We start from the raw sequence: 24,751 nt of genomic DNA on the forward strand, positions 1-24,751 counted from the left end.
ACACTTCAAGCCTCGTGATCCTCCCCTCAGTATGTTCTCACGGCCGTATATGCCCCCTCCAGCGATAACAAGGCGTCTTAGTCCAAAATGCAAATATCGCAGTAGATCCGACCTTCATCTGACAGTTGCCTCGAGGTAAACCGTACCACCTGAAAGACCGCATCATCGCATGCAAGCGGCACAGCCATTCGACGAAAGAACGAGGCATGTAGGTATCTACGCCCGGAAGCTAAAAGAGGACACAAGCACAAACTCCTCTTGGGCTTCGAGGCCAGGGAATTGGGCCCATGCAACCACTACTCAGGATGCATGGGGCCGACATCATTGCCGACAGCATCTTTGTAAAATCTCCAACGACTTTACCCCTGACAACTATCCGCTTCCGCTGGAGGAACTGATTAACTAACGTATCCACTTTGCCCCCTTAAGGCTTTTTTCCGGGTGCCCGCAGCATTGGGCACTCGACTGCTATAGATTTCTTGTGAAGTCGGGAGGGGGGGATAGTTGACAGATTGTGACTGCACTGCTGACACGGGCTCCTCACAGCCGTTGGGCGGAGAGGGTCATCTTTCGATCTTGCGATGAGGTATTGGTTCGTCTTTTGAGTGACTTGGACATGGGCAGCTCTAACCGGGTGGCAGCTCTCAATATCTGCTGAACATCTGGTGGACAAAGGCCAGCCAGCCCATGCTGCTACTGGGGCGTTCTCGAGGGGATATATAAACACCACTCGGTCCTGGGTTTTTGTCAGTTGCCCTCGTATAGACTCAAACATACTCACATCCACTCGCACACAACATTCTCTCTTGAGTTCCTCCCAAATATACAACCGAATCTGCCTCCAAGGGCAATCCAGCATTCCCTTCCAGAGCAACATAGCACCATTGACGAGCTGAGCGAAGGTATCTCTCCAGATTTGATACTAGCCGTCTCTGTTCCTACGAGCCATACTAAGATAAAATAATCTCATACGCTCCAGAGAGCATCACAAATTAGCAGTAGCACAATTTCACCCCATCGTCGACATGGCTCAAGGCTACCATATCTGTGCCTCTCCAGCAGGCGGCGAGCCTGTAAACCATGGGAAGGATGATAAGCCCCCGCCAATGAAGCCTGCACAGCCTCGCGATCCAAGTAAGTCATAAATACTGGGCTACTATTGGCCTGGAAATCTAGAGCTAGTTCTAGTGCATGTGCGGCAGTATGACTAACTAATAATAGCCTTTGGAGCTTGAGCTATCACCGGGCAGACTGGACCGGCCTGATTTGTTTCTGGGTCGGATGAGCTCCCGATTTAGTCCAGCTATTGATATATAGCTGTGGATTTTCTTTTCGATAACCTGCCTGTTGCTCTGGGTGCACCAACTTTACAAGAAGAGGGCCGCCCTTTTGCTACATCAGCTCAGGAGGCCTCTTTTTGTCCTGCCTTGCTTCGTTCTACATTGAGAACTGCTTTCCCCACAAAATTTACCTCTTTCACTTCAGACCCAGGCAGGGCTGTTTCTTGTTTGTACCTTTGTGAGCGATAATCGTACAGGCACTCTGCAAGATTGCTGTTGCCAATCGTTGCTCTCACAGTCTTTTCCGACCAATATATGACGATCTATTCGCCGATTTACCGGTTCCCTTGATGATAAGATCGCTGTGATGTGACACAAGCTTGCAATACTACTTGCTACTTGATCCAAACAAATGGTTCATTAATCTCCCTGCTTTACTATAGATGGAAACAATGGAAACCAGCATACCACTCACGTGCGAATAGCCAAAATAGACAAGAAAGAAAAAGCAGTAATTACACAAGGCCCGTGATCCAAATTTAACCTGATCGTTTTTACCAAATGCAAAACTAATGGACAAGCAGACGCTGAATGTTGTTAAAGGATAGCAAAAACCTTGCCATCAGCCTCCCGGCATACCTGCACGCCAGATCAGAAGGAAAAGGGTGGGAGGCATCGTAGTCTAGCTCGGCAAGGAAGTCCAACTCGGCTTCTGTGATGTGTGCAAAGAATAATTTGTTAGTGATGAGTGACCAAAAGTTGAACCCCCTTTGAACCCCTTTGAACAAGAGACGGAGATGTGGCGATTCTCTTTTTCATCCACAAAAAAAAGCAGAAAAGAAAAAAAGAAAAAGACTAACCAGTGTCCATATCCCACAGCAGCTCCCTCAAGCTCCTGACCATGTCGATGGCGGGCTGGTCCATGAACTGCTCGTTGAGCAGGCTGTCGTCGACGAGGGGGTTGAAGGGCCGAGCCGAGGCGTCATTGGAGTGCGTCTGGTAAATCTGGTGGAACTGGTAGGCGAACTGCTTGAAGGGCATGTTTTCGATCTCGGCGTTGATGTCGAGAATTTCCCTGCGGTCAATCGGGTGCAGATCGCCGCGGAGGCTGCTGATCTCATTCTGCGCCGTGCCGAAGGTGTCGAGCGAGACCTCGACCTCCTCCATGAAGAGGGTCAGGACCAGAAATGCGGCCAGGCACGGCGCCCACTCCTTGCGGACCTTTGGCTTGAGTGATTTTGAAAACGACTCAAAGATGAGCTGCATCTCGCGCAGGTTGATCTCATCCAGGACGGCCTTGAACTGGCGCGCAAGCAGGCGCGGAGTCTGAACCGCGTGGTGCGGCGAGACGAGACCCATGCGCACCAGCTTGTTGACACCGCGCGGAGTGAATGTCAGGTGCCGCGTCATGACGTAGTTGATGGTGTAGATGCTCAGGGCCCTCTTGACCATGTCGGACTGGCTGCGGAGGGCGTACGTCTGGACGATGCGCAGGACCCTGCCGGGGAGGTCGGTAGAGCGAATCGACGCCGTCATCTCGTCGGCGAAGCACTGCTCCCGAATGATGGACTGGATGTACTCCTTGGCGATCTTGCGGAGCTCTTCCCTCTGGGCGCCGGGCCCGGACGAGCCTTCCAAGTCGAGGCCGATGGGCGCAGCGACGCCGTGAGACAGCCGCACTGTGCCGTCTGGCTCGTTATCCTGACGCCAGTGCTGGAGGATGTCGGGATCCTTGGGGCTGAAGGCCTTGGCGGGGATGACGAGGGTGGACGCAAGCCGCGTGCCCGAGCTAAGCTCGACGGTGCATTGCCTGTCCGAGCTGCCAATCTTGAATTCATTTACGTTATCCGCGATGAACTTAGCCATCTGGTCCTTTCGGAAGTGGCCCCTGATGACCTCCGGAAACAGGATATTCAAAAAGTCACCAAACTGCCAGCAGACAATCTGGGGGACCTGCACTGCCAATTTTTTGCAGTTCTTGCACGGCCGTTCCGCATCGCACTATAACGACACACAGAATGGTTAGTCAGTTGTAAAGAGCGACTGATATTAGACGGACACCGTCAAAAAAACACATCACTGGTAATCTGTTGCTTTTTTTTTTTTCACCTACCTTGACTTTGCGCGCATGGCAACAGAAGCACGCTCCGACGCGACGGACAATCTGCGCGTTCTTCTTGGTCTCGTTTGGCAGCGGGCCTTTCCTGCCTCTCTGCGTCATGCGCTCGAAACACTCAAAGATGTGAGGCTTGCCGGCCTGCGCGGCAGCCGCTGTGGACGTCATGGTGATGAACTTGTACGAGCCGGACCCCGTGGTGCCGGCGCTGCTGCTCAGGCTGCCGCTAGCGGCGGTCTCAGATGGGGATTTCTTCTTCTCCACCCGCGCGCCACCCTTGACCTTCCTGATCGTCTTTGGCGCTGTGGTTGCCGTCCCGGAACTCCTTCTCGCCGTGCCGGGTTCCTGCTTGACTTCTGGCGACATGGGGCTGGCCGACTGGGCGGGGCTCTGCGATGACAGTGGCGTTGTCGGAGCCCGGGGAGAAGACGAGGACATGAAGTCCTCAAGAGACAAGCCCTGACCCTGGTCCTGCTTGGGCAGCATAGCTGCCGACGGATCCCACGGCGCGGCGTTGGCGTCGGACTGCATGGTGGGTGGTATGCCCAAGGACGACTGGTGAGGTGATGTATGCTGGCCCAGGCTCGCGGGCGACTGGACTCCTGTCCCCGGCACAGCCCGAGATGAACCGAGTCCGAGAAAGGGGTTCCCATACGAATCAAAGTCTGTTTTATTAGGTCAGTGGGAGGTTGGCGGGTTCAACGTGACGCATACTCGTGTGCGTGTACTTACGTATCGGTTCATGGTCACCAAATACGAAATCGTTTGTTCCATCATCAAAGTGCGCCTGGATAAAGTTGCCCGCCATAATGCCCTGGGTTCCAAGGTGGCTGTTCAGAGTATCGATGTTGGACAGGAACGGCAGCTGATCAGCAATCGTCATCTGCTCGATAAGATTGGGATGCTCAGGGAACGAATTAGGATCCATCATGGGGGCGCCATCGTCTCTACACGATTGAGGCATGTGCTGTTCTGCAAAGATGCCGGTATCGCCGGAAAAGACGTGGCCTGCAAGCTGTGGTTGCTGGTGTTGTTGCCGATGTTGCTGCTGGTGGTGGATGTGTTCCTGGTCCAGCTGCAGAGGCGAGGGCGCTGGCGGCGACGGTTGGAGCTGGCTCTGGTGGGCAACAAGGCCGTAGGACCGCAGGCTGCCCGATTCGGGGCTGGGAAAGAAGCCCACGGAGCCGGCGTTCGAGGCGGCGGTCTGATCAATAAAGGCCCACGACTCATCATCGGCGAGAAACTCGCCATGCAGATGGTCATAGCCAGACCTCGGCGATGTGCCTGAAGATGCCACGGACGTCATGGTGTCGATAGAAGTGGATGCGATGGATGTTGCGTTGGCGTCTGCGCTGGAGATATGACTTCAGGACGGCTGAAGTGATTGGCCCGTGGTTGTTCTTGTTGAATGAAGACGAGGTTGCAAAACCTCGAATTTCCTTCCACGAAAGAAAAAAGAAAAAGAGAGAGAAAGAAAGATATGACCCAAATCCCCAACGTTTCGAGACTCGTACTTGACTACCACCTACCCACTAGACCAAGGTAGGTACCTAGGTAGACAAGACAGGAGACCTGCGGGGTGGAGGCTTGCGAATCCCGCCAGTCGCTCTTGAAACCCGTAGAAGCCGTCGAATTTCGTTCGCCTTGCAAGCAACAGTTGGTCGGTCGATTTTTGTTTGTTCAACAAGTGCTTCCTGTGTTTCCAACGGAGGGCAGCGTCGCTCAAAGCACAAGTCCGACCATGAGAAACGCCCTTGTGGTTCAAAGAATGAGCAGCACAGCGTGTTTTCTCCCCCACCTCGATCAGTATCAGGCGCGAAGGTAGTGAGTAGAGGTGATATGATCAAAGCCCAAAGATAGCTCGCGCGCCTTTTTCCAAATTCCGATCCTCCGTCTTGAGTCTTCTTTCAATTATTGTTGTTTATCTTTTGCTTGGTCTTTTATCCCACTCGAGGAGTAGGCAAGAAGAGTGGTTACAAAATGAATCATGCATCACAGTCCCCGGACCGGGCTGGCTGTAGACGGGGATTAATACCTACCGTAAACCCAAGCGTACCTGCCATAACCTACCTACATACAACCTTGCTCGGTACCTAGAAGAGCTGGAGAGCTGGGGTTCTGTTCTGTATTGGTACTGCGCTATGCCCAACGGGGCGACCGACACGCTAGTCCTAATGCGGCCACCGAGCTGAGCACGTGATATTTATTCCTGAACTCCATGCCCACAGAAAAACACAGCCTTCCTCCCCCCCAGCATCTTGCCTGTTTGCCCGACCGAAGACAGATCAAATGTGGTAGATGAAGACAAGGTAGGGTAGGGTATGTACCTCTGTACCGATTTTGGGCTGAGCCACCAGGGAGCGCGCCGTTGGTGCCACAATCCCACAGTTCCGGGATAACAGAACAAAACGTATTGGAACCCATAAAGTGTCAAAAAAATCAGACATCATACCTATATTGTATAGATGGAGAGATAATAACCATGTTTTTTTTTTCTCATATGGTGTGTTTATTTTTTTGTTGATTTTTGGTCTTTTTTTGGCCGGTTTTTTTTCTTACTCTTTTATCGTTCTCAGCGTAATCCTTTCACATTCCATACGCCGAGCCAACCCCATCTGTCCACCTTCTCCAGCCCAAAAGCTCAAGTCCCCCTTTTGCCTCAATATTCTGCAGATGGAATCAAACGGACACAAGTGCCTCGTCGGCTAAAAAAGCCCCCTCGGCCCCCCGAATCTCCCTTATGCTACTCAAGCCCTCCCCGCTGTCGTGGAATGGAAAACGCATCAGACCGACTTCGACAAGGCGCACACCCTTTTCCCACGTCTCGTGTGCTCCTTTCCGTTTCCGCTCGCCCCAAAATTTTCTTTGAAACACACAAGACTTGCCCGATTGGCTTTGACCAACACGTGAGGTTTGCGTCTAGTTCCCGTGCGAGCCCTCATTTTGTGCTTCCGTGTCCAGCCGTCCCCGGCCTTGTCGCCGAAGCATCGGGGTCCAGGTGTGCCCTAGAGTGGTTTGCGCAGTAGTTTGGTGTTTTCTCTCTCCCCCCCCTTCTCTCTCTCTCTCTTCTTTAGGCTCTCACAGACGAACCCTAACAAGTCGTCAAAAGCCCAAACAACATCGGCAGTCCCGGACCAGGACTTCCAAGACGTGAAAGAAACATGAAAAAAAAAGAAAACAAGACCAAAAGAAAATCCCCTTAAAAACAGATAACCCGGCCCCGCATAAGACATCACCTGTAGTTTCCCAACAGCATCCCGGAGCGTAGCCACTCATCAGTCGTCTACCACCCGTGCTGGCTGGTTAGTGTCACTGAACCGCCCAAATATATGTAAAAAAGAAAAAAAAAGAATCCTCCAAATATCCCCCAAAAATCTTCCTCGAAACAAAAATGCACCCTTCCCTATAAGCTGACAGTAGCCTGAACCTGAGTGTTTATATGTTTTTGGAGTAAGAGTAACCTCCAATCGAAGCCAACAGAAAAGGAGAAAGAACTGAAAAAAAAACGTCTTGTAATCCCGAGATATACCAACAACGGCCAAAAACAGAAACTAGAGAAAACAATATTGCTGAGGCAGGATCTTTCGTCTAAAGTGTCTGTTATAGCTGTGACCTATAGCCAACCCGCAAAGGCTGCTCCAAGCAGGGCGGCGGTGGTACCGTTAACCAAAAAAAGAAGCTTGGTTTTGCAGGGAACAGAGTAACCCTATAGGCAACTTGAGCCGAAAAAGGCCAGCCGATCAAAAAACGGTATCTGTTGGTTTGTGTGTGTTTTGGGCGTGTCCCAAACTGGGGAATAGATGACAGTGTGCAAAGAAAAGCGCCATGCCGGGATGTGACGTTATCGTGTTACCGTCCCGCCCTCCTAGCTCCGAAATCTGGCTGCGGCCGCGGCGGCTCTCTCCTGTATCTGTTTCTCGGTCGAGACGTAAAGCTTATCAAGGTAATCCATGGCAGGCGCGTCTTTCAGGATCTTGGCCACCTGGATGCCGGCAGATATCAGCTGGAGGATGTTCCTGTCATCCTTAAGCGGCCTCGATTGATGCTTTGCCGCATGCCTCATTTCGAGAGAGTTCTCCAGGATCGTGACGAACTGCTTGATCTGTCCATTGTACAGGACCCTGGCCGGAATCCGCCTTTTGGTGGCGAGGCGCTTCAACAGATACACCCACTCGGTCCACTCCCTATCCTGCGGCCGTTCTACAGGTCGCATGTCCTGGGTCAGAGGTATCGGAAACTGATACTTGGCTACAAAGTCGTATGCGCACTGCGATAGCCGGTCGTTGACCTGCGTCAGAACGCTGTCCTGCTCCTGTACCAGCAAGTTAGTGGGGAGGTGCGGCAGCTCCCTCTCCTGCATTGCGACATATTCCGGCGGGGGCCGCTGCAGGAATTGATGCGGCCCGTCAAACTCGTCGCGGTTCGATGGTCGTCGCTGTGGCCTGCCACCAGGCCCTCCCTTGCCACCATGCTTCCCGCCCTTGCCTTCTGGCGGCGTAGTTCCCACACCGTTATCTAACGAGTAATCGGATAAATTTGGCGACGCCATGATGTCGTCGAGCGAGTCCGAAGGCGAGAACCTCCCTTGCGGATCCCAGCCATTGGATGCCGGATTTTTGAACGCATTGAAGTTCGGTGGTGGCGCATTGGCGGCAAAGACCCCCGGCGGAGGTCGCCCATTGAATGCGCCTGCCGACGAGAAGGCGGCCTCGGCTCGGGAGAGGTGGCTTGGTGCATGTGGAGCATGATTACCAGCCGACACACTTGTAGGCAGGCTAAATGAAGACGTCGCGGGCGCGTATTGAAGACTTGAGAAAATATTCACGTGTTATCCCGGATGTCTTTGCAGCAAGGGTCCACGAAGATAAGCGAGGTGAGACAAGGGCAACCGGCTGTGGGCGCTTGTCGCGGTTGTGCGTCGGTGTTGGTGGGATGGGTAGGTGGGCAGGCAGGTAGACCAAAAAGTAGATACACAGGACAGGGTGGTGACGAAAAGCAAGTAGCATTGTCTTACCTTGGCGGTGGCCTGTGAAAAGCATTCTTTATGGCGGCGCTCTGGTTTTGGTTTTGCTGCTGATGGAAGCCATCGGAATAGACAGGGCTTTAATTCCAAAAATCCCGATATGTTAGTTAAGCTCACATGTGGCGCGGATTGTCTTGGTGAAAAAATATGCAACCAAAACACAATCATAAAAAAGGAAAAAAATATAAAGAAAAAAAAAAAAAGTCTTGGGGGCTCTCCGGTCCGCACCTTCGAGTTGAACCTGGACCCCACGGCCCATTGCCAGGAACAGATGACATGTATGCAAAGTCCGGTTGTGGCATTTCTCTGCCAACCATGGTGGGCTGGCTAGCTGTCAGCAGCAGCGTTTATTTTCCAATTGCACTGGTGACAGGCAGGCAGGCAGGCAGGCAGGCGTATCGAGATGATGGATGGAGCAAACAAGCAGAAAGTGGGAGGATGATAATTCGGCAGCGTAACCGAGCAGTATAACAGGCCGGCTGCGAACTCCTTCGGCAGGGGAGGGAAAAAAAAAATTGCTCCCAAACTCTTGGTGGGCTTTATTTTGGCTCGCGAGTAGCCAATTTGTCCGGTGGGCATACGACCCAATCCAATCCAGTGGGCAAGATCCAGACCAAACTGCAGGACCGGACGAAAAATTTCGTCAGAATCTCAGGGAACCCCCAAGAACAGAAAAAAATCCCCTTCTGGAGATAGGTTTATTTTATTTTTTCTCTTATTTTTTATTTTATTTTTCCTTTCTTGTCTCGACGGTATTGTACCCGTTTAAAATTGGGTGAGCAGGTGATCGCATTAGAAGTGGACTTGTTGACTGCCAAAGGCGGGCTCGCCAGTGGTTCCTTGTCCAGCGCTGGAAGAGCGGGAGCGACAGGGAAAAAGGTTAAAGTAGCAGCCTTTGCGTACTGTTCCGGACAGTGAGTCGAGCACGAAAGGCACCGTCTGGCCTGGCCATTCCCCCTGTCGAAGGGAAGAAGCTATCGAGTCGGCAGAGCAAGGAATTAGAATAACGAGGGGGATAGGGTCTTGTACAGCATCCCCGAGAATTTCACATCGGCCTATGGGTTTGGTTTTATATGCACCTGCATCAGAAACCGTCTGGGGCTTTGGTTAAGGTGGTTACCGGCAATGAGCCCAAGAACCGCAAACCAGACGGACACACTGGTGACCTCTCCCTCGCTGTTTGCCAATAAGGAAGACAGAAAAATTAATTACGATACAAAGGTTGTATGGTAGGGTCAGTCTCCATCCCACCCCCATAAGGACCCCGTTCTGAACAGGGAACAGCAGATCCGAATTGGGTGCAGGAAATGTAGTTGCTTCGTTGTCTGCCACGAGGGTGCCAGACCACTGCCCAAGCATTGTCGATTGATTTCCCACAGGCCGGGCAACAACCAGTGGCTCGGGATCTCTTGGCTTGAAGAACCTGACGACGCGTGTCATGAGAGGGGGTTCCGTGACAAAGCCAGGGCGAAGCGAAAAGGAACCTGAGTCGTGGTTCAGGCGAACCAGGCCAGCCCTGCTACCAGGGATTTCCCCGCCGCTAAGCTTGGGTGTCACACACCAGTGCTTATAAGCTTCAACACGGTTTGTTCATCAATTCAAACTGGGGGCCGAGCAGAGAGATAACGATCGAGACGCTTTGAAACACAGCCTGAATCCCAGCCTAAAGAAAGGCTGAACAATAAGAACAATGCAGTAACGAGGAAAGCAGGAAAAAAAGACCGACCCACTGGGACGATCGCTTCGCTCTGTCGAAATGGCGGTGATACCGGCTCGAGGACAAGAGGGTTTTCTCATTACCAAAATGAGCGTAGAAATATGTATAGTATATCAGGGGCCCCCCCGGAATACAGGGACCAAGACAGCTTTGAATCCCGGTAACCCCATTTTATAGTACTTAGTAAATAAAATACAAGCTCTCATAGGTCTGCGGAGGGGATGCGATGCCGTCACTGGCTCCGGCTGGTGGAGGGAGCGACTTGTGCTAGTGTGCGGGCACCAACCCAGAGGAATCCATTAGACGGGACCCAGCATCATCGCCATGTGGCCGTTGTCCCGCGCGATAGGGCGGCTTTTGGGCAGAAACGAGCTTGAAAGGCAATATGCTCCTTGCTAATCTCTCGGAATGATTAAATTGTGCAAAGTTCTGCCTTGGTGACATCTGGACGGTCAGATGGCCTTAGAATGGTTTTCGGATGAAGAAGGGTTGGTGTTAACAGGGAAGTGCTTGAAATTCAAATAAAGGTATGAATGAGACGGGAAGGGATTGGCGAGGAGTGCTGGGCTTCTGTTGATCCAAAATAAATCACAACAACAATACCAATAAAAATAAAATAAAGGCATGAGCACACGTCGTCCGTGCCCAATCTGCAATGCAAAGCTGGACAGTGACAGCGGTAGTGACAGCAGGGGAAAACGAAAAGACGAAGGGTTTGGAGACGAGGACTTTGGTACCGGAGGTACACGTTCGATGAAGGTAGGTAGGTAGTGTGGGAAATTCGTGTTTTTGCCTGGCCCCAATGCAGATTGATCGTTAATCATCGGGCCAGTCATTTCAGGCTACCGGAGGTTTGTGGTCGGCAACCGGCGATCGATAAATCAGCACAATGGTTGGCAACCGGCCGATTTGATCAATCACCATGACCGGATGCCGTTATAGCGACGACGACAATGACGACTCGTAAATTGACCCAGCACGGGAAGCAAAAAAAAAAAAAAAAAAAAAAAAGACTAATTTGCATCCTATGTCGTGCCGAGGCCTCGCCGAGCAGTTAGTTACAAAGCAAATCATGGTAAACATCGAGAAAGGTAAGGGAGGTAGGTATGGTATTGGTACTGCGTGAGCTGCTTCAAACCGAAGAATTGGGTCCCAAACCATATTCGGCGCTCATCGTCAGATTCAAGAAGGTTCAAGGCAGGTAGCTGTAGACTTTTTCTAGAATCAATGCTGTGGAGAAGGAAACAAGGAAGCCTCAAGATCTTGTTGGGAGCGAGGCAAGGACACACACAAGGCAGTGAGTGAGTGACTAGATTGGACGATTTTAGTCGGGGATTTACTAGGCACCTTCCTTACCTTAGGTATTGTACCTTACGTACATCAATCGCTGTGACTGCCACGCCTTCCTTGGAAAAGTTCTTTTCAAGTTCCTTGTCGGACGCGCGTGCCTTCCGTATGCGTAAGCACGTGATAACACTAGATAAGTTACAAGTACAGTATTAGAACCAGGGAGGTCACTCATTAGGCTTAGCAACGCTGACAGTTGTGCTTCGTAAGTAATTACGGTAGGTACTGTCAACTACCAACTTGCCTGGTAGGCAGCAAGGCAGGTACCCACCATAAAGTTGTACTTGAGTTTGCTCATTCGCAACCAGGACGAGTCGTGATCCCGTGTTCTGACTGGACCAAGCTCTGAATTCTAGACTAGTTCTAGACTGTCTTGAATGACGATCGATGTGCTCTCGCTCGCGCTCTCGTACACAATACCCCTCATATATGTTTGGTGTTCAGCCCCCAGAAGCGAGGTTTTGGAGAATTTGTCATGCAAGCCATCCCGCAGAGACTCTCAAGAAACTAGACAACCTGTTGATAGTTGAGAAGTGCGATGACAGTGTGCAGTTTCACTCGATGAGCGCTGTGAATCCAAATATGCCCTACAACCCGTCCGCTCTCCATCCATCCGATGCCTAGGATGCAGCCAGTCCGAACCGATGGAACAAGCTTTAGTCGCCGTTGTCATATCAACTGAACATGCCATGAAACGCAGGCTCACTTGATAACCGCGTTACTTGAACGGCAAAAATTGATACCGATGTAAGCTTGATTGAAACAGCCGGCCATGATTCTGGACGACATGCATTTCGTTTGTCTCTTTTGACGATAGGAGAATGTGATATGTGGACCTGATGACTCCGAGGTACTCCGTAGATTGCCAAGCATTCGGCGTAGAGCAACGCGGTAAAACACGTGGTGTTCGCAGGCTATGATTGCCGGGCCACACTCCGAGCATTTTTGTGATGGATAGTCCACTGCCGTGTTGTGCCGTACTCGTTTGCAGCCAACCCATCAAAGGATGCCTTTCTCCCTAGGTGTCTTTAAGTAACAATTATGTACTGCCAGTGATGCGCATACTCCCTTCCTCTGTTGTACTTGCAAACCTGGAAAGTGGCCAGTAGTGATTCAACCTCAAGAGGTCATCATGAAGGGCTGTCAAAGGTCATTGGAACATAGACTAGCGCATAGTGTGGGCGCGATGGAAAGACGAAAGATAGCTGAGGTCGACGCCATGGCTGGGCACAAGGCTTCTGAGGTTACTGGCTATTAATATCAGCCAGTCCGGCCATATACTCGGGGAGTTGCGTCTTGTGCTGACAATCTGCAGTCAGATGTGATTGTGGCACTTTAGTCTCGCTCGTGAGTGGTGGTCAAGGTTAGACACATCTCCTTGGCCCGGAGCTATCGGGAAGCTTTCCTTCCTGCAATGCCACCAAAATGTATTGCAATAGTGACATTCCGGGCCACACAAGCCGGCCTACAATAACACATGCGTGATTTTTTTCTTCTTTTTTTGTAGGCCAGCGGAAGCATAGCTGAGAAAACCACATCAAGTAGATAGATGCTCAATCCGTACGGGCTTCTTCATCAAGTCTGCCGGTTCAGGACTCGGATGTTTGATGCACGGGCGGAGGGTAAAGTCGCCAGTCATTCAAAGCACACAAATGGGACAGATATCATGTGTGTCGTAGATAGGTTGTTCAGACCATATCGTTCCCGAGTTGAACGATTACTGGTCGGTCCAGTCTAGCATCTCTTTGCGTTTGACCAAGGACGTCAGCACTTCGCCCTAGTTATCACAAATTCCGAAGGAATGTAAAGAAGCAAGAGAAAATGGGCGTATGGTGCGGGGGCTGAAACCCTTCGTTTACATCAAGGAGCCATTCATTCGTTGCTAAATTGCTGGCTTGCAATAGTCCGGGAGGCTTGCTGCATTGATGAGTTGTCGTTGCAGCACCTCCCTGTCGCTTCCAGACATTAATTGGAGGTTGCGGGTCTTGATAGGTCGCGGAAGCTCGTCTAGGATCCGCCCTTGACAGCCAACTTCACGCGTCCGTGGTGCTTGGCTCTCGACGTGCGTCGGTGCGACCAGCGCATGCAGGCCAACCAGCCTATTGCAAAGTGAGAATCTCACGCAAGTGGAGGAAAGAACCCACGATGACAGCTCACAGTCGCGCTCACTGGCGCTCTTGGGACGATACGGCCAATGTGACGGCCGGACTTGGTGATGGGTGGGCATGGGTTCATGTGTCATGAAGCGCCAACGATGGCATAGAAAGCCAGAAACGTATGGACAAAAACAGGCTGGCGGGTGGGAGATGTCAAATTAAATGTGGGAAGAATAGCACGTCCGGTATTGGCGGTGTGATTAGTTCGACAGGGGTTTGCACCTGCTCTCCTTGGAATTGAGACGCGAAAGCGGATCCCCAGCCGTCCTGGCGCCAGCATTAAAACCCAACCTACTCCTCCCAGAGCCCAACCTTCCCGTCCATGACTTCCTCCCTCTTTCTATTTTCTTCTCTCGTACCATTCGAGCCCAACGACAGCCCAACCCAAATCATCATCAGAGCCCAACCTCGCCTATTCTCTTACCCGCTTACGGTCTTCTCTTGCCCTCCCTAAGCACTGCATATTAGACACTCAACCTTCCCGCTGCCCAAAAGTTTTCAAGATCTCCCCCTCCGCCAGGATCAACTCGGTTGCACTGCTACCCTGCTCTGTGCTACCTGCTGTTGCCCAACCCAAGCAACAAACAATCACGACAAGACGCTCCAGGACCAGCGTTCAATTGATTTTTGCCACTGGACTTTTGATCCGCATCTGTCACCAGACAGACGCCAGCATTGATTTTGTGCTGCTCATCAAGGGAAACACCCATCTTCGCCTTGGTTTGCTTCCTGCTTCCTTGCCGTTGGAATGGCCCTTGTCTTGCCTTGTCCGGACACAATGCCAGGTTTCAGCCACCACGAGATGGACGATGTCCACACACCCGCCAGGTATTTTCTACTCCGTCTTTCTTTGCGTACCACCTTGGGAGGCCCAATTTTGCATTTTCTGCCATATTTTTGTACTAGCCCGCTTGTGGGTTAGATGTTACTGTTTTCATTTGTCAGTTTTTTTAGTGCAGTCGACCACATCACAGGACCACTTGCCACAGGATATTTCTCGGACCGGACCAATGCGTACCTGTTATTCCCGTTAGGATCAGGATCTTTCTGCCCGTGCCCACGGTCATACAAGTCCCAGGATTCAAGGACCCATGGAAACACTGCAACCCAAGGATGGAACCTATACAGCCCAAATGTGCCCAGGGATCACAGCACCGGGCTCGTTTGCCCCCAGAGGCTTTGCTCCAGGCAAGCCTACTCAGGAAGTCTGTTCATGGACAAGGCTGCAAAGCTCATTACTAGACCTGACAGACCAGTCGTAAGTATCACCCTCTGGAGTTCACACCCGTCGAACTACTCACCCAGCCGTGACCCTATGGATCCTTGTGGAATACCTGTGACAACTGTCTGCATGCCCGGAGACCGGAAGAGTTTATGATGAATCTGGGTCATGAATCTCATCTAGGCGGGACCCTAGGACCAGTTTACCTTGAGGATTATCTCTGTCTTGCTGTCTGGCCTGACATTCTTTCTACCTGGACTTGCCAACGGACCCCTGTCAACATTTACCTGTTGCACTTGCACATGAGTTCGGCCTGGGAAGACTGCCTGGCTTGATATGCACACTGTCTGCTAGACAGATGTAGTGCTGCATGCCCAAAGTCTGAAAAGGCTGTTCACTTTTGTGGCGATCTTGCATCGATTGCCTCTGTGCTACACCCCTGTTTCGCTTTGACGAGCCGAGCCTGGAGGCTTCAATCCGGATGCTACATTTTCCCCCGGATTTTCTCGGGCGCTGCCCTTTGCCACGGAAACTGAGGATATCTGCACACTATTGTCGCTGACTAGATGTGTTTGATGTCGCTTCATCTGAGGTCAAAGCCCTCAGACATCACCCGGACTGCTTATCACCATGCCTGGATTATATTTGAGGACTGCGCTTGCTATCTCTTGCTTTCATGCCGGATGCCCAAGGACCGTTTTGGCCATTACTTTGCTCAACACTGGATAATACCCCCTGGCCGCTGGCCAACTATCAGTTCGGTTGTTTTGAGCTTGTCTTTTTTACCCGACATTGACGGACCTATGGATTGAGGCTGCCACAATATAATGGACCACTGGATTTTGTCGATATTGTCTTTTTTAGTGGCGTCACCTGGTGACCTCGCCCTGGATCAACCTCAACTACTCCCACCTTGGCCACATATTTTTACGCGGCCAGTGACTGAGTAGCTGGCTACCTGTTTTTTTCTTTCGGACCACCCTACGGATATCTGGACTGTTCATGAATTTTTTTTCGACACGACGTGGACAAAGCAATCAGCCTGGTTTGTGCCCATCTACTCCTCAATCGTGTGTAACCGCACCAACGACTAACTCATCTACCTCGCGATAGGGACAAAGTTGTACCAGTCTGATAAGATCTTGGAAGTACCGGATCTTGAGGCTGTCTTGAACTTGAATTTTTGGGACCAACACAAGATGGAGGCGTGCAGCATACTAACATTTTGTTTTCTAGCGAGTTCAGTTATTCGCAGAATTTGATTTCTTCTCCTGTCACTGGAATGTTCTCTTCGTTCTCCCAAACAGGACCAGGTGACCTCAACGGGTCCGTCTGGGAGTCAACAGTCGAAGGCACTCAGCACTTCCCTGATTTCCAGGAAAGCGGAGCAACAGATGCGTTCTCCCCTTTCAGCCTGGGACAGGTCACTACAAGCCAAGGAGAGGAGCCAATCGAGGATTTCCAGAACAAGTGGGCTATCCCTTCTGTTCAGGATGCGACGCCTGTCGCCCCTACTTCAGCGCCCATGCGCAGGATAACTTCTGGTAGTTCCACTGGAAGCCACAGACGCAGCCGTCCATCAAGCAGGTCACAGAGGAGACTGCGTGTCACGCTTGCCCAAGCGCCTCAGATATCATATGACCAGCTTGCAGGCAATGCTTCGATGGCGGCTGTCGGCCAGTACATGGAGATGGAGAGCACACTTCCTGTTACCCATGCCTTTTACTCCGGACTTACCTCCACTGGGTTCTCTCCCGATGCCCTGGCCTATGGACCCTCTATGGCTCATGCCCTGCAGCCTCACGTGAACCCTACCTGCACTCAAATGGATCTTGAGCCCGGCTTGACTTGCCAGTCACCCAGCCACTCATGGGACTCTGCTTCCAGCACTGGTTTGGCGAGGACGCCATCCCCTGGGGCTGTCGACGAGGCTTGGATTGCACCGCAGCTGGTCTCGTCGCCCACGGATACCACAGGATGCTCACCAATCTTCCACGGTCAATCGCCTAGGTACGAATGCCATTGCACGGGATTCCGTCCTGTCGAGCAGATAGATCTATTGAACCCTGTACCCAATTCTAACCCCCCATTGCTGTGTTTAGGTTGAGCCGGAAATACGCAGCACACATGCCCCTTGAGGGACCTATGAGCGGACTTCATCCCAATGGATTCCCTGATGAGTTTTCTCTGCCGCCAGCGTTCGCCGCCACCCGCATCAGCGGTGCTGAAGTCGAGTCACCCCGTGACCACGAATGGTACAAGGCTGGCCCCCGTGCCGATGGCCTGTACCACTGCCCCTTGGAGGGCCAGGAAAACTGCAACCACAAGCCCGAGAAGCTCAAGTGCAATTACGAGTAAGTATCCATCCTTCTCTGACAGCCCGCCCAATGATGGGCGGGATACTACATTGCTCAGTGGTTCTAACTTCGTACCAGTAAATTTGTGGACTCCCACCTGAGGCCCTACAGGTGCAAGCAGGAGGCTTGCGAGAACCTCCAGTTCTCGTCAACGGCATGCCTTCTCAGGCACGAACGCGAGGCCCACGGTATGCACGGTCACGGCGCTAAGCCCTATCTGTGCACGTACGAGGGCTGCGACCGCGCCCAGCCCGGCAACGGGTTCCCTCGCCACTGGAACCTGAAGGACCACATGAAGCGCGTGCACAACGATGTTGCGCCGGCACAGTCCTCGTACGCCGCCGGAACCTCGCCCCCATCGTCGTCGACCTCGAGCCAGGCCCAGGCTGCCAAGAACCGCAAGCGCAAGAAGGATGATGTCACCGCCATCTCATCGGGCGTTAGGAAGTCCAGCTCCAAGGGCCCTACCTCGGCCCCAACTGCCTCCAAAGTCGAGAAGCGCTTGGCAGAAGCGGCCGAAAGGTGGTACGCTCACCAGCACAGGCTTTCCGATGTCCTCTCGGGTTTCACCCAGCCCGACGACCCACTCATGCTCCAGCGCCTCCGTGACGCCCAGGAGCAGCTGGAGGCCATGACCAAGATCTCTGCCGGTCTCGTCCAGAAGAAGCCCATGAAAGCTTAAACTATTTTGTTCTAGCTGTATTTCGGGAGTCTTTTCTTCTTCATTCTGACATTTATCGTATCCCTGTAATTTGTTCTTTTTCCTATTCTTTTTTCTTCTTTGGCTACATTGATTGGAGTTTTGGGGGAAGTGAGGGCATACCGGGGCATCTGGATATTCGGATCACGGCGATTTTGGCGGGTCTGCTTAACTCTGGGATGAGTAGAGGGTTTTACCTGGAAGGTCGGCCTTCCGTTTTTTTTCGGCGAAATTTGGGGTACATTTTATTTTCGGGGGGTTTTTTTTGTGCTTTTTTTTTGGATCTCATACCCCCTACTGACGAAAATCAGTTTCATGTTATTGTTTTCGTTTTTTGTCTTTTATTTGAAACATCTACTCAGAGAAATGTTTTGAGTTTTGGTTCACTTTACATACCCTTACATACCTTGGCTCTTCGTTTTAAGCCACGTAGATGTTGATGCTTTGGCCTCAGTGGCTGAAGCTGCTTATACAAAAGCATACAGACAGACTGTCACGTCCATGATTTCTCTGGGTGAAGCTTGCTTTCCGACCATTGATGTGCTAGCTTGGTCCTCATCGTCACCATGTTCAGATACGGTATTTCGTTCCGAGTGAATTTTTTTTCTTTTTTGGGTTTGAGGACGACTTAACCGAGGTCCTGATGACAAGCAAAGGACCTTGCACCGAGCCAGCTAACTGTCTAGACGACGATGTCTCGGCATGGAATAGAGAATTGTAGTCCATAGGCGCAAGAAACTTTGTCACTTGAGGCACATAGAACCTCTTTTTTTTTGTATCCATATTCGTTCATTCATTGATGAATCTCGTTTGTTGTAAATGGCTAAACTGTAAAGAGGGTAGGTAGTGTGTGTGTGGGGGGGATATTGTATTTTTAATACACGCTTGACAAGAACAGAAGTGGGCGTAAGAATATAAAAAAAGATCGTGTGAATTTCTTGTTTTTCCTCGAGTCGTCTATGTGGAGGAAAAAGGAAAAGGATATCATGAGTTTTCCATAACAATGCTTTGCACGTAACATAAATATACAACCTTGGGATAAGAGGCATGTGGGAGGGAGGAAGAGAGAAAAAAAAAAAAAGAAAAAAAAAGACAACCAAAAAGAAACGACCGCCCTCCAGATAGCGCCGTTGAACGCCCCAAATCTGCCTGTATGACAAAGGAGAAACATGTCTGATCTGTGTTGGGGGAAAACAAAAAGAAACATGACTGGTGGCTTTGTGCGAGAGATGAGGGAGGATATTCAAAATCAAGAGCTCTCAAAGCTCAACTATCCAGTGTCATCGCTCCTCGGGGATTCGTGGGGTTTTGTGTACAGAAATGTGGCCGTCGTCGTGTGCGACAAAATCAAAGACGCTAGACGAGTGCGCCGAGAAGACGGGCCTGGAGAGCGTCGCATACGATGGGACGCTTAGGTTCGGCCCCCGCCGGCTTGTTGCGGGTGGTGGTGGCGGTGGCCTTAGGGAGGTGACGCGCTCTTTGGAAAGATTGCTCTGTCGGATGGGGTACGACTGCGTTTTTGAGGCACGGCTGTTGCGCCATTCGGGCTCTGGCGCAATCTTCACCTTTGGAAGAGGCTTGTTGAGGTTGAGGGAAGAGGTGCTCGAGTGTGTGGAGCCAGGGACAGCGGCGGCCTTGGCCGAGTACGGCCCGGTCGTGCTGGTCTGATGCGTCAAAGGAAGTGGGTTGGTGGAGACGATTGAGGGTGGTGGCATGCCCATGGCCGACTGCAGCGACTGCATGTTGTTGTTCCTGACGCGAAAGGTCGGCGTGATGGGCGAGGTGATGACGGGTGGGGATATCAGAGGCTTCCAGGCAAACCTTTGCTGCTGTGTTCCAATGTATGGCAGGAAAGACCTGGTCGACGGCTTAGTGAACCTCTTGGGGACCTGGGTGTAAGCGGGGGGAGGCGACTTGAGCGAGGCCATGGGGGCGCTTCCCCAGCTGCTCTGTCGGACTGTGAGGTTGGCGGACCCGATGGCGCTCTCTTCGTCCTCGGGCTTTGGGTTGCTTCTCTTGATGCTGAGCGGCTCGATGACCGACATGGATCTGAAGGAACCAAAGAGTCGCGGCCCGAGACGTTCGAAGAAAGGCTTTGTGGCAGGGAGTGATGCGCAGAACTGGTACAAATAATGGGATTCTGTAAGTATATGGGTAAAAGACCATAAAGCACATGGACGAGACGTTTGGGAGAAGTCTTACAATTCCAATGTATAGCTCCAGGGCACTCAGAGCAATAACAAGGTGCGACCGCCAAGTGATGTCGCCGTCGGCGGCTTCGTGTGATTCCCAGGTGAAGTAGACCCTGACGGCTCCGACAATGGTGGCCAGCACACCACCACCGAGGAGCACTTGTATGCCGACAAGCTGGCGCCGCGGCAGGTTCAGGCCGAGGATCGTCTTTATTGGGAGCAGCACAATGATAAAGTCGGTGACGGTGTTGATGATGCCGGCAGCAAGAAGGTGGTCGGCCTGGTTAATGCAATTTTGGGGAGTGAACGACGGCGTCCAGAAGAGGGACAGGGGCATGCATTGCGTGAGCTCCACTAATATAAAGATGACGCCATCAACCGCGACGATGGTGATGACCAGCAGGACAAGGCACCGAGTGACATGTTGACCAGCCGCAGACGTTATGCGATAGATGAGGGCCAGCATAGACAGCTTCGTCAAGGTTGTTGCGGAGGCGAACAGTATGCCGATGGCGAGGCTGTGTTGTGTGAGAAGGGTCAGCCCATTGGCGTCACGGCCAGATGGATATGAGAGGCAGCCTGAGGAAAGTACACTTACGCGCTCTTGAACGAAGCAACGGTATTCTCTTTAGGGAAGTCCCATATATGCCTGTCTATCTTGAGTGCTAGCTCCTGATGTATACCTCCAGCAGCATAGAGCGTCGTGGGGACCTGTACAAGTGAAGGGGAGTAAATGTTAGCTACTGAACGACGTCCATACTTGCATGGCGAGCACAGCATTGCAAAGATGTCCCAGACGAAATAGACTTACATATGCCAAGACGATGAGCAGATCATCCAAGCGCAGTCCACCCGACAGCTGCCGGCGGGAGTATAACCGTATGACAAGCAGGATGGTGACGATGACATGGAGGGTGCTGATGATGACCGTGTTGGCCGGCGCCAGAGTCTCAGGGTTCTCTAGGTTCGGTGGAGGCCACGAGAGCGCCGCCGTCAAAGAAAGCAGCATCTCGTCAGGGACCTCGAGGGATGATGCACACACAGCACGGCTGCGCTGATACGGACGGTTGGTGCAGAGGGTATGTGAGTCTGTGCGTGTCAAACTGGACCCCTCGACCTAAAAGTGAGTTGGGGCCAGCCCAAGAGGCAACGACACACAGTTATACCTAGCCGCCTCTTTGCTCAAAGAGCACTTGGGGGAGCTGCCCGCACTCGCGATCGTGCTGTCTTGTCGAGTCCAGTCAAAAAAAGACCAGGACGGGATAAGACATGAGGGAGATGTGATGAAGCCTCATGCGACGAGGGAGTGGCCAGGGGGACGCTTTTGTTTGTTCAGCCACAGTGCCTTTGCTTTGGGATGGGGTGATATGGGAGGGTTCATTACTAATGGCAGGGGGGGTTGGAGGGTCTCATCCTTAAAAAAGATGGAATATATACGATGACATGGTATTCGACGCGGAGAGGACGAGAAAGAAAGTACCAGTAGTGAGTAGTACGACTACTTCTGGTGGAGCAACCGGTGTGTGAGGCATACCCCTGAGTGCGAGAAAGATCAGGTGAAAAAAGGGTGTTGGGACCACAGGTGGCGGCGAACGAGGTTTTCGCCTTGGTCTTGTTGTTCCATTGTTTCTTTTTGTTCCTTGTGGTCCTCCCTTGGCCGAGATGTAGAGATAGACGATGTGTGTGTAACATGAGGGTCCAATGAGTTAGCGCGGAAAAGGAATTGTCCGTCTCACACAAGTTGAGGGCTATAAAATACTGTGATATTACGACATTTGTCTAGGTAGGCCGAAAAAAAAAGAAGAAGAAGACGACAGGCAAACAAACCGTCGTCATTGTACAGTAATGCTGTAAGTTGGTTGTGTGTGCGGGGTTTGGTTTGCTTCCACAGTTGCTTCAAGATAAACATGCTCCAGTGATGTGCTGCCATACCCATACCCCAGATCAGAATGACAATTAGTTTAGCTGGTCTCTCGGGACCGCATAATCTGTCAGACAGGGTTCACTAGGCTTGTAGCAGTTGATCTTTGACAAGCATCGGGCGTTTTGTTATTTTACCATGTACGTATGTAAGTGGTAAGCAGTACGTACTCTTGGTGCTCCATATTTACCTGATATGTAGAACAAAACAAGGTAAGCAGGGGGAAGGCATGAATTGATGGGATACTGACGTTGCCGGTCTTGCATATTGGTGTGCGTCTGTGTGTTGAATAGTGGCTCGGCGCCCCGGTCAACAGCAGCGCACCGCGGGGCACCCTCCGACGAACCGGTTACGATTCATTTGTTCCTGGCCTGCCTGGCCACAGCTTGGCTCAAGCGTCTTTTCCAGTGCTAGCAAGGTTCGAGAGTGTTCCCAACGAGGGTTAGTTCTGGATGGGTGTTGTTTCTGCACCACGTACATACTGTAATGTAGCTATGTTTTGGTTTGTCCTGGACTGCTTTGGGTAGGTATTTCACCACGCATCCATGAACTGCACGTGTTGTGTCGTAAGTCTGGGTACTGCAAGAAGCTCCAGAAAAGAAAAGTCAGTAGACTCAGTACCGTAGCCGACTCTCTGGGAGTCGACGCATCCGATAGGCCCGCCAGTTGGCAGGTGGAGGCAAAACCAGAAAAAAAAAAAAAAAAAAGAGACAGAAGAAAGAAAAAACGAGGATGGATTCCCAGATCTCTGCCAGGGGTAGTTGCAAATCGGGTCGCCGACGAGCCGTTCGCGTAAATCCCTGCCCGTGACACTGTGACAGTCGGGACTTTCTCCGATTGCCAAGCGAAAACATCTCTTATAGTCCTGTTCCATCTCTTGATCTAGCGACTCTTTTTTGTTCCCATCTCCACAGTAACGTAGCTGAGTATTAGGTCGCAACCTTGTAGAAGGTAAGTAGGTAGCATGATGTTCAGTTGCATAAGCTGTCACACGCCTGTCAAAAGAGGCTCGAGGGTCTTCCGCTTTTCTTCGGGCTCCACTCTTGTGCATGTCATGTTTATGATTCCAAGAAGCCAATCGCGTCTCGAGAAAGAGCTGATGAGCCCCACTTGGACGTGGTGGAGGCAACCCTCGTCCTATCTACCTACAGCAGCGAGAGGAAAGTTGGATACCTAATAGTAGGTAGGTACCTTACAGTAGCACTCGGCAGCTTTCCTTTCCAATGATTCCATTCTGCATGCACTGCCTATCTTACATACCTGGACCTTGCTGTACCTACTATGTAGGTAGGTAGGTAGGGTCCAACCTTTGGCCGTTACAGTGACTTCCCTGTCTAGACTTCGGTTGGCTTTGAAAACTCTCCGATATCTGCATGTTTTCGACCGATCTTACCTTCTAGACCTTGCCTACCTGGGCCTAGGCAGGTACTCTTGCACAATATCATTCAAATCTAAAAATGTTGTGAAGAAAGCAAGAAAGTTAATCGCAATTTCCAATGGTCGCCACAAAGGCGCGATATACCGAGAGTAACGATAAGCTCCAGGAATAACAAGTTGTTAATCACGGATCGCCATTATCCCCCAAAAACAAAACTCCACAACGGCAAAGCCAGCCGTCGGCAGCCAGCCGCCCACGTTTTGTTTTTGCTTTTACTTCATAAACATCCAACCTCGGCCTGTGCGTTTGCCTTGCTTGGTTTGCATCAGGCATCGTCATGATATAGATTGAGGGGCTTTTCTTTTTTTTCTTTGACCATCAACCATCCAACAAGGAAATCAGGGCGCCGGCAAGGACGATTCCGCCGGGGTTGACGCCACCCCGATCGCCAGGGCCCCCAGCCTTTCCCCTCCGCACACATAAACCCCTGCTCGCGCCTCATAAAACTCTCACTTTTTCCAAGTTGCCATGTTCATCTCGTCCTTGAGTCGTCCTTGAGTCGCGGCCTGAAGCCAATGGACCGAGGCGGAATCCCAATCCAGGAACAAAAAATCCCACAAGGTGCTAGTTTGTATTGCTTGGAAAGGTTGAAAAGGGACAGTAGATGAAGAAAGAAGGAAAGAAAAAAAAAGATGACATTCGAATTCGCCAAGCGTAAACTCTTTCAATGGCCCAAAAAGGGGGACAAAAAATGCCAAGTATCCCGATTAGACAGATGGCAGGTAGGATGGTAGGTTCTTGAGGTATGTCGGACTATGTGCATACCTGGTAGGTACCTACCTTTGAGTCTAGACAATGGGCGGGAGGTGTGCCCACCGCCTCGCTCTCGACCATGATTCTGACCACGATCACGCATAAACATGACATGCTGCGCCCCCGCGTCCCGAACCACACAGGAATCCCGGCGAGCTAACGTAGGTACGGAGCAGCTGTCACCCCTGCATCTGCCTTTTCCCGCACCTGTGGGGGGATGGGCAATCAAATCCCTGGAGGAGCAAAAACCTGAACCATGGGCGAAAAGACTTGACACACAGACGCACGTTTTGCTCTACACCGGATTAACAGTCTGTTGTAGTCTAGGACGTTTATGCGCTGCAATGCAATGCGGAGGAGACAAGACGTTACACTAAAAAACTGCCTGTAGGGGCGTTAGCCGTTCAATTCGGGAAGTCTCCTCGTTGGGGAAGAGGATACGTGAATGTTTCACAATGTGGCAGCCCGAATGGCTGTGCAAGAAAAATCGGAGCTATACCGACTTCAGCCCTAGATACCCTGAAAAAAA

General features: G+C 51.5%; 5 protein-coding genes across 5 annotated transcripts; 2 read left to right on the forward strand and 3 right to left on the reverse strand.

Moving 5' to 3' along the window:
* Positions 1–1,671: 1,671 nt before the first annotated feature.
* On the reverse strand, positions 1,672–5,457 carry MGG_04674 (uncharacterized protein). Its single transcript, XM_003713622.1, has 4 exons — positions 4,129–5,457; positions 3,394–4,061; positions 2,141–3,281; positions 1,672–1,992 (listed from the first exon to the last, which is right to left on the reverse strand). The coding sequence occupies exons 1-4, from the start codon at positions 4,700–4,702 to the stop codon at positions 1,850–1,852; spliced, it is 2,526 nt and encodes an 841-aa protein (XP_003713670.1). The 5' UTR covers positions 4,703–5,457; the 3' UTR covers positions 1,672–1,849.
* Positions 5,458–5,862: 405 nt separating this feature from the next.
* MGG_04675 (uncharacterized protein) lies at positions 5,863–11,103 on the reverse strand. The gene is made up of 3 exons (XM_003713623.1): positions 8,648–11,103; positions 8,411–8,497; positions 5,863–8,204 (listed from the first exon to the last, which is right to left on the reverse strand). The coding sequence occupies exons 1-3, from the start codon at positions 8,734–8,736 to the stop codon at positions 7,262–7,264; spliced, it is 1,119 nt and encodes a 372-aa protein (XP_003713671.1). The 5' UTR covers positions 8,737–11,103; the 3' UTR covers positions 5,863–7,261.
* A 2,873-nt stretch (positions 11,104–13,976) lies between these two features.
* MGG_11371 (uncharacterized protein) lies at positions 13,977–18,408 on the forward strand. The gene is made up of 3 exons (XM_003713624.1): positions 13,977–16,871; positions 16,964–17,215; positions 17,297–18,408. Exons 1-3 carry the CDS (start codon positions 16,144–16,146, stop codon positions 17,898–17,900), a joined length of 1,584 nt encoding a protein of 527 aa, XP_003713672.1. The 5' UTR covers positions 13,977–16,143; the 3' UTR covers positions 17,901–18,408.
* Positions 18,409–18,976: 568 nt separating this feature from the next.
* MGG_11370 (uncharacterized protein) lies at positions 18,977–21,220 on the reverse strand. Its single transcript, XM_003713625.1, has 4 exons — positions 20,922–21,220; positions 20,709–20,821; positions 20,121–20,628; positions 18,977–20,038 (listed from the first exon to the last, which is right to left on the reverse strand). Exons 1-4 carry the CDS (start codon positions 21,117–21,119, stop codon positions 19,199–19,201), a joined length of 1,659 nt encoding a protein of 552 aa, XP_003713673.1. The 5' UTR covers positions 21,120–21,220; the 3' UTR covers positions 18,977–19,198.
* Positions 21,221–22,169: 949 nt separating this feature from the next.
* On the forward strand, positions 22,170–22,558 carry MGG_15556 (uncharacterized protein; the record flags this gene model as incomplete). The annotated part of the gene is made up of 3 exons (XM_003713626.1): positions 22,170–22,175; positions 22,325–22,472; positions 22,524–22,558. The coding sequence occupies 3 exons, from the start codon at positions 22,170–22,172 to the stop codon at positions 22,556–22,558; spliced, it is 189 nt and encodes a 62-aa protein (XP_003713674.1).
* Positions 22,559–24,751: the final 2,193 nt, after the last annotated feature.

The sequence above is a fragment of the Pyricularia oryzae genome, chromosome 2 (genome assembly GCF_000002495.2).
Source record: "Pyricularia oryzae 70-15 chromosome 2, whole genome shotgun sequence".
Lineage (NCBI taxonomy): Eukaryota > Fungi > Ascomycota > Sordariomycetes > Magnaporthales > Pyriculariaceae > Pyricularia > Pyricularia oryzae.